At 37.0% G+C, this 13,784-nt stretch overlaps 2 protein-coding genes across 7 annotated transcripts in view; one reads left to right on the top strand and one right to left on the bottom strand.

Annotated features, from left to right (window-relative positions):
• The window catches only part of Smr (nuclear receptor corepressor smrter), a 75,497-nt gene that overhangs the window by 42,229 nt on the left and 19,484 nt on the right, over positions 1 to 13,784 (top strand). For all 6 annotated transcript variants that reach the window (XM_072889697.1, XM_072889547.1, XM_072889617.1 and 3 more), the window contains 2 exons: positions 177 to 712; positions 1,921 to 2,156. In XM_072889697.1, coding sequence (XP_072745798.1) covers positions 177 to 712; positions 1,921 to 2,156 — 772 coding nt within the window. The remainder of the gene's footprint in view (positions 1 to 176; positions 713 to 1,920; positions 2,157 to 13,784) is intronic.
• Positions 2,510 to 8,510, bottom strand: LOC140665173 (uncharacterized). Its single transcript, XM_072890993.1, has 4 exons — positions 8,066 to 8,510; positions 5,915 to 6,341; positions 3,846 to 5,090; positions 2,510 to 3,345 (listed from the first exon to the last, which is right to left on the bottom strand). Exons 1-3 carry the CDS (start codon positions 8,379 to 8,381, stop codon positions 3,887 to 3,889), a joined length of 1,947 nt encoding a protein of 648 aa, XP_072747094.1. The 5' UTR covers positions 8,382 to 8,510; the 3' UTR covers positions 2,510 to 3,345; positions 3,846 to 3,886.

Below are 13,784 nucleotides of genomic sequence, written 5' to 3'. Positions count from 1 at the left end.
TTATTTCTATTTTTCGAAAAAAAGTTTAGAATGTAGGGAAAAACCTTATACCTATATTTTATCTTTTGAACAGTGCAGGTTGAAATTTACTTTTAAAGACTCAAATCTTAATAATTTAAATTGCAATAATTATTTGCAGATACAAATGATGTAACGTGAATGTGATGTTGTTTTAGGTAAATAATACCAGCTCGACTATCGGATCCATAGATATTCTAACGACAGGAGTAACGACGAGGTTACAGCGAGAGCAGCAAAAGACTCAGGAGAATCCCATGGATATTTTAACGGCAGGAATAACGACGAGGTTACAGCGAGAGCAGCAACAAAAGACTCAGGAGAATCCTCAGAATAATTCGGTAACGGCTACATCTACATCTACAACGAGTACCACGGCTACATCGAGCGCGTCATCGACAACCGTTACGACCACGACGGTAACGACGTCCACGACTCCCTTAAGTTCGACAGCATCGGGCGTTAGCGTAACGGCGGATTCTGTAACGGCATCAACGACAACGACAACGACATCAGTCTTGAACACGACAGCGTCGAGCGTCACAACAACATCGACGACGTCCAGCGCGAAGGATTCTAGGGAGACGAGTAAGGAGAACAAGGAAAACAAGGCCGACTCAAAGGAATCTCATCTGGTAAAGATGGATTCAAAAGAAGAGGCACAATTGGAATCGGGAAAGGATATAAAAGTGATGTACGTTAAGTATGAAGACGTTGTTTTCTTATATATTTTAATTATTATTTGTACAATATTTAAAATATGTCTATCATTAATTTTTCTATAATTACACACACATTTTTACATATATATCTTTATTTTTGTTTATATAAATTATGTATAGAAGCGCGCTAAAAAATAATTATGTATTTCAACGGATATTAGATTTTCGAATCATTGAGATACTATGATACGATATACCATGACATATACGCATATATAAATGCGCCGGTCAAATATTGTTGCGCGAATATCGTATTCTCTCTGCTTCTTTTTTTCAAATGTTCACAGCGCGATATTGATCATTTACTCGATATGCGAATAAGAAATAAAAGAGTTGGCGCGGCTCATTTTGCGAAACGCGCATACCAATTGGTCCCGATTCTGATCTATATAAAAGCGTATACGCGGACTGATTGAATGAACCGTATCCATCGGCCGGAAGATATTCATTCTGCAAACATACCCCACTCCAACGAACCAATCTCAATATTGTTCACGGTGGGAGAGACGACCCGCGAATACCCATTTAACGATTACAATACATCGCTCGGGCACAGCGCACGAATATTATAAATCTACGTACAAAAAAAAAAAAGGAAAAAAAGATTTAATCTATCTTTTTATCCCTGGTGAAACTGTAATAGAGATAGGTGTTACTTATCATTGGTGATCGCGCAATAGCTGAATGAAGGAACAAATCGTTGAGATATGGAAAGTCGGTTCGAAGAGAAGCGGGGAGGGGTAATGGGGATATATGCCAGGGGTGACGGGATGAAGTGAGATAGATGCGAGAGGCAGCGACGGCGGCTTGACAAGGGTGGGGGAAGATCAATTATTAGCAGATTGTAATGCTAATCAATGGTTACCGGTTAGTGGATTATGTTTACGTAGGCTCTCATCACCGTAATTGACTCGATAGTTGAAAATGTGATTCTGTCCGATGAGAACGATGACGAATGTCGAACTGTCGCTGTTTTTCGAGGCACAATCGACGAAATTTTATCAGGATAAAATTTTTTATTATCGACAAAACGCTACAGTTCTTTTTTTCTTTTTTGTTGAAGAAGAATAAAAATACGTTTGAAATAGAAAAGAAAGGAATAAAGATTATATTATTTAATAGATTAATAAAATTATATTATTTAATAATTTATATGTAAAATATTAATATTTTATTACAGAATGGAAGGAAAAGGCGCGTTGTCTTCATCCGCTTCCTCGTTGAACATCAACGCGACGAATGTCTCGACTATTCAGTCTGAATTTAAAGAATCCAGTAAGAAGAAATCAGGTTGCAGGGACACAAGTGGCAGTGGTGTTAACGTGGCGACCAGTAGCAGAATAAAGGACAAGAAGAAGGAGAATCATATTCCCATGGAGACCAGTGACGAAGAAGCACCGTCGATCGATGTAATCGGTAAGTTTCGAATTGATTGATATTTTCCTTTATTTCGCATCACTCCTTTGCTACAGTCTAAGCTTGAATTTCGTTTCGACAGTTTGAATTATATTATGTTTGTGTTATTATAAAATAAGAATTAGATTGATAATATTAAAATTAAAAAAAATCATTTTTAATATTGTCGAAAGGTTTTCAAAAGGTTGATACAATAATGGAGATAATACGAAATAGTATTTTATATTATTGATATACTTTTGGAAAAACACTACCGATTTATTGGTTTTATTACGTCACTTTCACAATGAAAAAATGGAGTAGGATATTTAATAACATTATAATCTCTCGCGGTTCATCACGTAATTTCGTGGTTTATTTTTGTAAAATTTGAAGAATATTTTTCAAGACGTATATCGATATATTTAACATTAGAGGTTGCGTTAATTAAATCCAAGAATCTATACGCTATATATACATTATTGAAGTATAAAGCTCGATTCTATGACGGATTAAAATTTGTTCTATGCGAGACGAATGAGAGACAGCAACGACTTGAATCTTAATCTAAATTTAAATTTAACTTTAAGTATAACTCGCATATACGTGCAGTTATATTTTAGATGAAGAAATTAGCGCTTTTTCTATTCGTGTCATAAGTATTCGTTTCACAGTTAAACGTTGTGTAAAACGTTGTGAAAATGTGTATACGCATTGAAAATTTGGTTACATCAGCTACATAATTACACATCGCAGATTCCTATTCTTATTTTATACAATTTGTTGATACACGAAATATATGCACCGACGCATTTAATATTACAGTGTGTGTTGTAACATCGAGATATACATGTATAACGTTAAAGAACGCACAGAAGAGAGAGAAAAAAAGAGGATTAATTATTATCTATCTAAATGCAAATTAATAATTGCATAAATTCTCACTTCGACGAAACTTGTTTTCTAGACTAATTAATTTATACAATTCTGAGGTAATTTGAAAATGTGCTTAATAATTACGGATGTTAAGGGGATAATATGCATTATTTATATTATCATTCTACAATAGTCCGCTTTTTAATTCCCGATCTTTATTTGCAATCATATATTCGACGCTCAAATATCGATATTTTGAATTTCACATGTTATTGAAGTGATTCTTCTTGCAAAATTCCGTCCACGGATATTTGCATAACGAACAGAGGAGAATCTGAAAATGATAAAATCATATTAGAATAAAAGTATTGTCCTTATCGAGTACAATAACGCGTCAAATGTGATAATAATAGAATTTTGTGACAGCTACTGCGTATTATTTCTCGAATATACGACTTTGAAAGCAGCTTACGTATGTAACGAATGTGGAAAAATTTCATCAGTTATATATGTGTATTATACGTTTATACTAAGTGTTCGTAAAATTTAGAGAGCATAATAAAAGATGAATAATATATTTTTTAATATTGTAATAAATAATTAATAAATTATACATTCTAATTATTTTATATTAATTAATAACACACAAAATAATTATTCAATTTTAACATAAAAAAATATTGCAGTAAAAGAGAGCATCGAAATTCGATATGGTTAAATTATAACATTAATATTTTTTTTTTAATCCATTTTTTTCTAATACAAAGATTATTTCACAAAAGATACCGCAGTTCGACGTTAAAGACTAATCGGACATAAATATCGTTTCAATACCCATCTATCCGAAGCGAAAAGAGGACGCGTGTCTTCTCGTTTCACGGAGCACCCTGAGGGGACGATGCGTTCACATCGTGACTCGACGTGTTCGTTCCGTCGATGACGGCTTGTCTCTCCTCGTCGTTCGCGTGACATAGCTTGCGGTGTTTATGCACGAAATAGTAACTTGGGAACTTGCAGCCGCAGATCTTGCAGGGGTAGTATTGTACGTTCAGATCCAGCAATCTCACCTCCCTTCTATTTCCTCGCGCGGCAACGGCGACGGCAGCGGCTGCAGCTGCGGCTGCGGCTGCGGCTGCTGCGGCTTCCTGTCTCGAGCCGCTATCGCCGCTGTCACTGGTCGCCTCGTTCATCCTCGTCGGTGGTAACAAGTGCCGCTTCGCGTGCTTCCTGTAGCAATATTGCGACTTGAAGGTATGCTTGCAGTAGCCGCAGGTGTAACAGCCGCCATTGTTGGCGTTGCTGGCATTGCTGGCATCGTTGCTGGAATCGTTGCTCGGACTGCGTGCGAGGTTGCCCGTGCGTCCGCTCGCCGGTGCCGGTCCACCGTTCTCGTCGTTTTCACTCGATGGGTCCTCGTTCTCCGCCGTCAATTGACAGTTCCTCTGCGGGCGTGTCTGCACGCCGGATCCGTGCGATGACGTTACCGATGAATAGTTTTCGTTCAAGACTCGGTGAAAGCGCACCGGCCCGTCGCAGCACGCGATGTCGTATATCACGGAGAAGACGGTGCTCGACGTGGAAGGGGTCTCTCTCGCGGTCGGGGCTCGTGCTCGCCGACGAGACGAACGTGCTCGATCCTCCCGTTCCGACGATATCGCCGCGTTTCCGTGATTGCTGTTGCCGATTCGATTGCAATTTGACGTTCCATCTTCCGACGAGTCTGATCGGCGTTGTTGATCTGCGTTGCGCGATCTGACAGAAATCTCGGCTTCCCGTTGACCTTCCTCGCGATCCGTCGTCGAATTCTCGTTGTCGCGATGCACAGGCGAGTGCGTCCGCGACACGGAGATCGGCGAGATCGAGCGCGACGGCGATGACGTTCTCGTCGTAGAATTCGCTGTACTGTTCGTCACGGTGAATGCGGTAAACGCAGCCGCGGCCGCTGCCACGAATGGCAGGGTCGACACGGTAGATACAATCTCCGGTGTTCTCGATCTGCTGGAACTCGTTCTCGGACGTTTATGATGCGTTGTATGCAAAGTCGGCGAGGATGGCGGCGACTTGGGCATCTCGCCGATGCTGTAACATTTCCACATATTTTTCAATTTATCTATTATATTTTATAATCTTTAATATATAGGAAATATTTTAGGAACTTTGAAATATTTTTTTCAAATACTTTTACGAAAGAAATTATTATCGTTATATTGTGGCTTATTTTTGTCACATTACAGCTGTTAATTAATATTATTATTACGCTTTAAAATTATGATAATGTGAATCGCTGCTGTTAAATATGCACTTTGTCTCCATCAACAAAGTCAAAAAGATAATTTCGATAATTTATTTAAATTTATATATAGTTAACTTACAATTTTTTGTATCTTTTTTTTTTCTTTTTAAGTAAATTACATTTTCTGCAAAATAGAAATAAAATTTTTTTCTTACGCAAATATCTTTGTATTGAAAATCTTGAAATAGCTAATTGTACAATTGTATTATTAACAGAAAAAGTTATTGATTTTCAAAGTACTTAATATAATTAAAGTGGTCTATTATCTTTTCTAAACAAATAATATTTTTTAAATTAAAATATAATAAACTGTCACAATTAAATAAAAATTCGATAAAGTATAATAGCTTTTAGATCATTATTAATAATGAATATACATACTATAATAATATAAATATTGTCAAATCAATAAAATTTATATAAAGTTTTATATATATATATATATAAAAAATCTTGTATATAAACCATATAAAATTATAATTTATAATCTATTAGTCTCCTCTTGCTTAAAGATTTTTGTGTAAACTCTCTCTCTCTTTTTCAAGAATATAAATATATTTTTGAATCAAAATCGCATAAAAAAAAAAGATTTCATCATTCTACTGCGAACCTATAATGCGCGCACTGCTCCTGCTTCTCTCTCGAAGTGACGATGCTCGACGTCACGGTCGTCGGTCGCATCAACGGCTGCATCGATGGCAGATGATGCGATATGGCCGCCGATGCCGGTGCGTACGCGAGCGGGGCTGTCGGGGGCCAACAGAGAGGCGGGCCCACCACCAGCCGACTCGGTATGGGCCGCAGTATGCTGGTCCCCCCGATCGGTTGCGAGCCGGCGGTCGTCGACGACGTCGCGGACGTCGGCAACGGCGGCGGCGGTGGTGCTCGCAGCCTCAGTAACGCGGCCCTGCACTGCTCCAGGGCGCCCGGCATGTGCAACAGATGCGTCGCCAGTAGCACGCTGTAAACGTTGTCCAGTGTCACCTCCAACCGCCCGGTGTACATGTAGTTGAGCAACGGCGCGAACGCCTCTCCACCTGCCGTCAGATCGGGAGGTGATCATCGTTAATTGTTTCAGATTGAACGCGAATTAATATAGGGTCTATTTGTTGGAAAAATAACATAGAAAATTTTCAGGGATTTTTTTCGAAAAATCATGGAATATTGGGATTCGGAAATATAAGAAATAAATTTAAAAAATTCTCTCTTTGATAATTTTGCTCTTATATTGTAATAAATCGACTAACAAGTTAAGTTATGAATTATGTGTCTAAAATATTTTACAAATATATGTCTTTGTTTATTTATTCAATGCCTTTAAAAAATATTGAATATACAGTACATATTCTTTATTGTAATTTTTATTTTTAAAGAAATGAAATGTGCAGTTGAAAATGTTTATCTTATGAAAGTTATTCAATTTTTTTTAAGTACATTTGCAAGTCCAATACTTGAAACTTAAGTGGCTCTGTGTTTTTCCTTCATATGAGTGAAAGCATTAGAAAACACGTACAATAAAAAATCTTATTTTAGAAAGTTATACATAAAAAAAATATTTTCTTTACATGGAATTTTGAATAAAAATATTTGGGGAATCAGAAAATTTTTTTATAAGATTTGAGTAGATATCTCTCTTAATGCAGGTTTAATTGATGAATAATTTTTTCGTTCGTTTTATAAAGGAAAAAGACATTATTCTTACATAGTTTTCTTTTATTGTTAAAAATCTGAATTTTAATCTGATCTGATATCAAGCCGGAAAAGAGATAATCGATATGATTTGTCGAGAATACTTAAAAAAATTAAGAGTCGGTAGGTAGCTGATAGTAGTTTATGGTTGGAATTTAAATCACAATTAGTGAATCAAAGTATAGATAGCCATCATTTTACAAATATAATATTTCTGTAATGTGCACAATAGATTTTTTCAACTTATTATTGTAATTAGAGAGTATAATTATATAGAGATATTATAATTATATAGAGATTATTATTAAATAGAGAAGTTATAATTACAATGTATTCTGTTTCTGAAAATTACAAATGTAGACTTATCGCCGTTTGTAAATCGAGTTCAATTATTGGATTGAATTGGATTGAATCAAATAATTATTGGAAAATTTCAATGAGAGATTGGAAGTAGCGGTGGCATACTGCGCGACCGATAAAAGTTTGTTAATTATTGCGTCTCGCATCGGCTTGATTGTTATTATTTGAAAACAGTTCTTGGAAAATGTCATTTTTCTCGAAATAAGACCTGAATTCTTCATTTAATCCTTATTTGATATATCCGGAAAATGCTGCATATTAGCGTAAAAGGTAGAAAGAATAGAGAAGAATTAATAATGCATAGAAAATTTCTTGGAAAGTTCCATTTTGTATCAAATATTTTATATTATACGATATTACAAAGCGCGATAGCAGACTTAAAAAATTTCTATTCAGAATTCATTAACAAAATCAAGATATAAATGAAATTTGTTTTTTTTTTTTTTTTTTTTATTATTTTACGTAATATATTTTTGCTATCTAATATAATAATTCAAAAAATTACGCAAATATGAGAATACACGCGTCAGTTTTTCATTATTTTTCTCGAGTTATTTGACTCGAGAGAGACAGAGAAAGAGCACTATTTTTTTTTCTAAATAAAAAATGAATGATAGATCCCCCCTTCTCCCTCAACATAAAAAAACCTTTATAATTTTGTATTCGTTGGTTAATCAAGAGACTTTTTATTCGTCAAACGATCTATATTTACCAATGGACGAGACCGACACGGAAGTGACCGGTCGCTGCGATTGTTCGTTGGTCGCCGTGACGGCGACGGTCGCGCAGGAGGGATCAAAGGGCGAGCTCGCCGACGACGATGACGTTGTCGTCGTCGCCGCGCTCGCCAATAGAGCCTTGAGATATCCGCTGTGAGCCGCGAGCACGCCCTTGTGCGCGACGAACTGGTGCTCGCCCTCGTTACCGACTCGCACGACTGTGTCGGGCGGCGAAAATGTGTCTTGGAGGCAGGGGTAGCTGGTGCCGGTGGTACCGCCGCCGAACCACGCTCTGTACAAACCGTACATCGTCGATCGTCCTTTACAGAAGAGTACAGAAGAAACGTGGCGCAACCACTTTCCCACCCTACGCGCGCCTTTCCTATGGAGGAATCTCTCAGATTCGGACCTTTCAACAAACGTTCAACGCGAACGATATATTCGCATTCGGTTTCCGTAAAAGACTCGTAGACGGAATATTGTGATTAAGACATGACGATTGAGAAAGCACTGTCGTCGGTGAGGGATGCACAAAGTCGAAATCATGATTTATTTCATTTTCTTTTCTCCACAGAACTCACAAACGAAAATCCAGCGTTTCCCATACTGTTTATCAATCACTCTGGAGCTTTTGGAAAATTTTTAATAACTCCGATTTCTCGTTAGAAAATATTACGCTTCGCGGATATATAATATCGGATTTGATACTTCTCGCAGGAACGAATGCGATTGTCTCGTTCGATATCACCCTCGCTTTTGATACGCGACTCTTTGTGATTTGAACGCCGGCTGGCAGGCACACCGTCGCGCACTGTTATCAGCTGCGCGTAGACATGCTTGCTTTTTCATGCCGTAGCTCTTCTCTACCACCTACCCTACCTACCTACCTACTCTACCGCTTGCGTCGCGTGGGGTTGGCCCAACAACCCCCCGGGAACAACCGAGTACCCGCCCCTGACGAGCGCAGATTGGCGGCGTTACAAGTGATCACGGGTGAGCTGCATCTGCGCCCCGTGGATTCCTCTCTGACAGAGGATGCGCTCCTGATCGCGCCCTTGTTTCGTTTACGGCAGGAATTCTCCGGCTTTCGAATCCCATCGCGTCGTTAGAGACGACGACGACAACGGCGACAATTAATTTTTCACAATTACGCATTTTTATTTAACGCGAGATTGACGTTCCCCAGGATCGTTAAAAGTAAATAAAAATTTCTATCGAGGAAGCTAATCTTCCGAATGAACGTTAAAAAAAAAAAATCACGCGTTAATGTTACTTTTTTTTTTTTATTCGCGAAAAAAAATTGCGTGAAAAAATTTCCTAGGACAATATAGCATAACGGTACAGCGAAGATGATATCGCGAACAATGGAGTCAACACGTCGCGATACAAGTGCGTGGTCGTCCCAATTCAGGGCGTCAACTTATTCACGCCGTTATGTCACGCTACATATATAATTGCAGGACTCGAGCTAATAACATGTTGAACCCTACGCGGTGAAAAAAAAATCATACGAGACTCTTGGAACTTGAATAAATTTTTCTCGATGCGCTAAATATAATGAATATCGATGAATATCGATAAGAATATTAGTTGGAAAATTTAATAAATGAATACGATAAGATTGTGACGAATTAATATTCGTCAATATAATATTGGAGAAACAGAGATTGTGAAGGAGATAAAATATAATGTTCTCGCAAAAGATATAGATTCATATATTACAGATGATTCTCAATTGAAATCTGTCAATCATCAATTTTTAATTTAAATAAGTAAATATGGGGTATCTTTATTTTTAGAAATATCTGTATGTTTATAAATTTAATTCGTTTCTCTCTCCGAAAAACTCAATTTGTATTACAATTACTGTATTATCTAATATGAAATACATATTTCCACATCCAATTACGTTGATATCTCAAACAAGAAATGAGATGCGCAAAGTAAATTAACATTACATACATATTATATCGGTCAGAGTGGTTGCTTCCTAAAAAACACGTGGAAAACTTGGAGTTCTCAGAGATCTCTTTTGTGGAACCTGAAGAAATCAAGAAATCTCACAGATTTTTATTGAAATTTTTTTTATAAATTTACTTCGATAATACTTTTACATTGTAAGCATTCCGCCGGTAAGTCAAGTTATATGTGAATTATGTATTTAAAATATTATAAACATATATCTATCTTTATTTATATATTCCGCATGTTTTCACTAAATATTGAATATGCAGTATATATTCTTTATTGTAATTTTTAGTGATGAAGAAATGAAAATGTTTTGCGAGTGAAAAGTATTTATCTTACGAAAATATTTCAATTTTTTTCAGTACATTTGCCAAACTAGTATTTGAAACTTAAGTAGCTCTATGTGTTTTCTGTATACGAATGCAAAACATTAGAAAACGCATACAATAAAATATTTGATTTTAAACAATTGCAGCAAGAAAACTTTAAGATATTCTTTTTTACCTGAAATTTGGAACAAAAATATCTGGAAGATTAGAAAATTTTTTTACAAGGTTTAAATAGACACCCATATATTTGTGTAAAAAGTGTAGCAATTAGCAATTGAATAATAATGAATTGTGATTAGAACTTGAAGAAAACAGGGTTCTCATATGCTTTGCATAATTGTATATACGTTTACGCGATAAACACCGACGTATTTAGGTGCTCTAAATGAGTTAAACGTTAACGCGAGGATGAGATTGAAGAAAGAGCAGAGGAGAAAGGAAACATCTTTCGAGAGCCAGCTAGATGATGAGCGAAGAGAAAGAGCGCTCTCGCCTTTCGGAGAGCGATCTTTCGCCATGAGATGCGTCTTTTGCCGGTCTCTTCCTTCCTTTCTCTCTGTCTCTCTTTCTCTCTTTCTCTCTTTCTCCACTCTTCCCTCGGAGGCCCTCTCGCCCGCGCCTCTGGCCTGGCCTCTCTGATGTTTTTCATCAAATTAACTCTCGCAGCATGAGAGAGTACCCGCTCCTCTCCACTCCGCGGCGGCATGTTTGCATAATATCGTTTATAATTCAGCTCGCGCTGAATTCCACTTTATTCCGGAGCCGCGATCGCTCGCCCCGCCTCGTCTCGCTCCAGCCCTCTTCTTCGTTCTTTCCTCTGCTCCTCCGACAGGGCATCCCGTTCCACTTCTCTCACCCTCGGCTGCGCGTGCGAGCTCACCTCTGCTACTTATCGTCCTCTCCCTACCCTTACCTTGTCAGCGGTTTCGGTCTTCATTCTTGCGAGGAAACCGAACAGTATCTGCATCCGTTTACAGTTTAGGGTTCCTCGAAAAATTAAGTCAGTTAAATGCCAGTTGAATTCAAATCACTTCCGACGACTTCAAGTATTTGTTTCTTTGGTGCGAGATAAGCCGATAAGGAAATGGTATCTATTCTGTATTTTTAAAGATATTGGTTTTTTATTTGTATTATAAATGCACATGGTTCAAGTATTTTATCTCCTATTTTTTCGAGATATGTGTATAATATTGTAAATTTATATAAAGATTAACTTGTTTTATGGACGCCATGGGATTTAAAGAGTCAAAAAAAAGGATATTTATATTTTTTTGTACGAAAATTACTGATCTCATGAGATAACAGGGGGTCAACTCCTTAGAAAAACATGAAAAACTTGCACCAAAACAATGTTTAAGTATTCGCTTTAACTTTTTTTAGAAGATTTGAGTAGATGTCCTAGATAAAGAAACATCGTCTTTTTCATCTGATGATCTCCCTCTCATCTTGAATAACAAGTTGACCAAGTCGACCGCGATTTTTCGCGATGCGTCTATAAACAAGTTCGATCGATGAGAATCCGTCTGCTACCGGGGTCCAGAATGGGGACTCGGCGATTACGCACATTTCCCAGGAGACTGTCGTTTCAAACCAGAGCTAACAGAGGTAGTTTCCCCTCCTTCCGCGCTTTTCGCCCGTCTGGCTGTGTCGTGTTCGACCCCCTTCCGCAACATCGTCCTCACGATCAGCGAGTATCGTCGAGATTGCAATAGCAATCAAACAACGTCGAATACAATAGAGAAGTAAAATTTTTCTGAGAATGACGTGTCACACAAATATTTTTTTCGCGGATGCTTCTGTCTAAAGTCCCTATAATATAAAACGGGTAATAATAATATATTTATGATAATTAATGTGAAATAAAAATATATATATGTGTATAATACAAGTATAGTATATAACAGTAATTATATATTATATAATTAATCCTTATAATAATAGTAATTTAAAAATAATATCACTAAATTACAATTGACGTATTATATTATACTCTGTTTGAAATTATTAAAAAAAAAATTAGATTCCATTTAATTGGCTCGTCTTCCATTATCAACGATCACTTTAATCGGGAAAATGGGAATTCGCGCGTGGATAGGGCCCCGTACCGGAAATAATCGTAGCGGCGGAAGAAAGTACACAGGGGGAGAGGAGAAGGGCTCTCGCTCCCCGAGATCGTCTCTCGAGGAGACGAAAGAACGCTCGCGGTTTAATGCTTCCAACGTCGGTCGAGACAAGCTAAAGCAAACACTTTTCGCGATATTACCAGACCCTGTGAGCGGACTTGCCGCGTTTCCGCAGCAGCTCCCTCCCTTTCCTCTCCTCCTTCCTCCCATCTCTTCATCTCCCCCTTCGACTCTTCGTCTTCTCCACGTATAAGGAAATAAATAGTTGCTGTTCGGTTTTTTATTTGTTACTTTACGCGTTATCGACTCTTTGAAATAATTTCTCGTTATATAATTAATTATAACAATAATATAGAGACTAACATTGAATTTTTTTCTAGTTTTTAATTTATTTTCTTATAATAAAGCTTTATTTATAAAGTTTCAAATTTCTACGCGTATTTGGATGGTGGGCCTTTACAAAAAAGAGATCAACATTATTATATTATTATTCATATTCGTTGCAAAAGTTGTGTTTCTCTTTTTTTTGTTCAAGATTACTCAATAATTTGATTGCAATATATAGTCCTTTGCTGTAGAAAAATGAATACATTTTCTAGAAAATGAATTAAAAACGCTTTAATTGAGAGAGAAATGTAAAACTCACTTACTTTATTAAATAAACTTAGTATGAACTGAATCACTTTTCGATAAATTTTCCCTATAATATAGCGCACGTATGAAAACATTCTATTTTAGTAGAAATAGCAGATGAAAATGTTGCGCATACACACAAATGCTAATTCTTCAGCAATTTATTTAGAAAGAAATAAACGCGCGCTTTTATTAGATAATTAATGTATTTTACACAGAGAGAAAATTTATTTACATTTTATAAATATGAATCGCGTTTCTAATATATTATAAAAAATAAACGTTAATGGTAATAACACGATAAAATACTTAGAGGCATTTTTTTCAAAAAATTTTTCTACATTTAAATCTATGCGTAGAGACATAACAGATTCAAGTTGCATCTGTCTTTTTTTTTTTTTTTCTCTCTCTCTCTCCTTATCAAGTGAATCATGCGAAGCTGTAATTTCTGGACATCTGACCTCGCGTATTTCTGAATGCCTACCTCCGTATCGTCCAGATTCATTTACCGCTCTTAACACGCGAGAGAACGTTAACTCAATAACACGCAATTAAATGGCGGCTCGCGCTTGTCTAGATCACACGTATCATGATCGCAGAGTAGTCATAGCAAATTGCTGGGAAAATTAAATACCCGGGGTTCCGTCATGCATCGGTCA

The sequence above is a fragment of the Anoplolepis gracilipes genome, chromosome 1, assembly GCF_047496725.1.
Source record: "Anoplolepis gracilipes chromosome 1, ASM4749672v1, whole genome shotgun sequence".
Classification (NCBI taxonomy): domain Eukaryota; kingdom Metazoa; phylum Arthropoda; class Insecta; order Hymenoptera; family Formicidae; genus Anoplolepis; species Anoplolepis gracilipes.
Note: the sequence above shows the minus strand (reverse complement) of the source record. Positions and strands in the feature narration are given on the sequence as shown.

Bases quoted from the DNA above. Each gene is read 5' to 3' on its own strand.
- LOC140665173 (XM_072890993.1), bottom strand. From the start codon at position 8,381: ATGTACGGTTTGTACAGAGCGTGGTTCGGCGGCGGTACCACCGGCACC. The intron at 6,342-8,065 runs GTAAATATAGAT...ATCTGACGGCAG, and splicing joins CGTGTCGGTCTCGTCCATTG to GTGGAGAGGCGTTCGCGCCG. The intron at 5,091-5,914 runs GTTCGCAGTAGA...GAAATGTTACAG, and splicing joins GAGCAGTGCGCGCATTATAG to CATCGGCGAGATGCCCAAGT.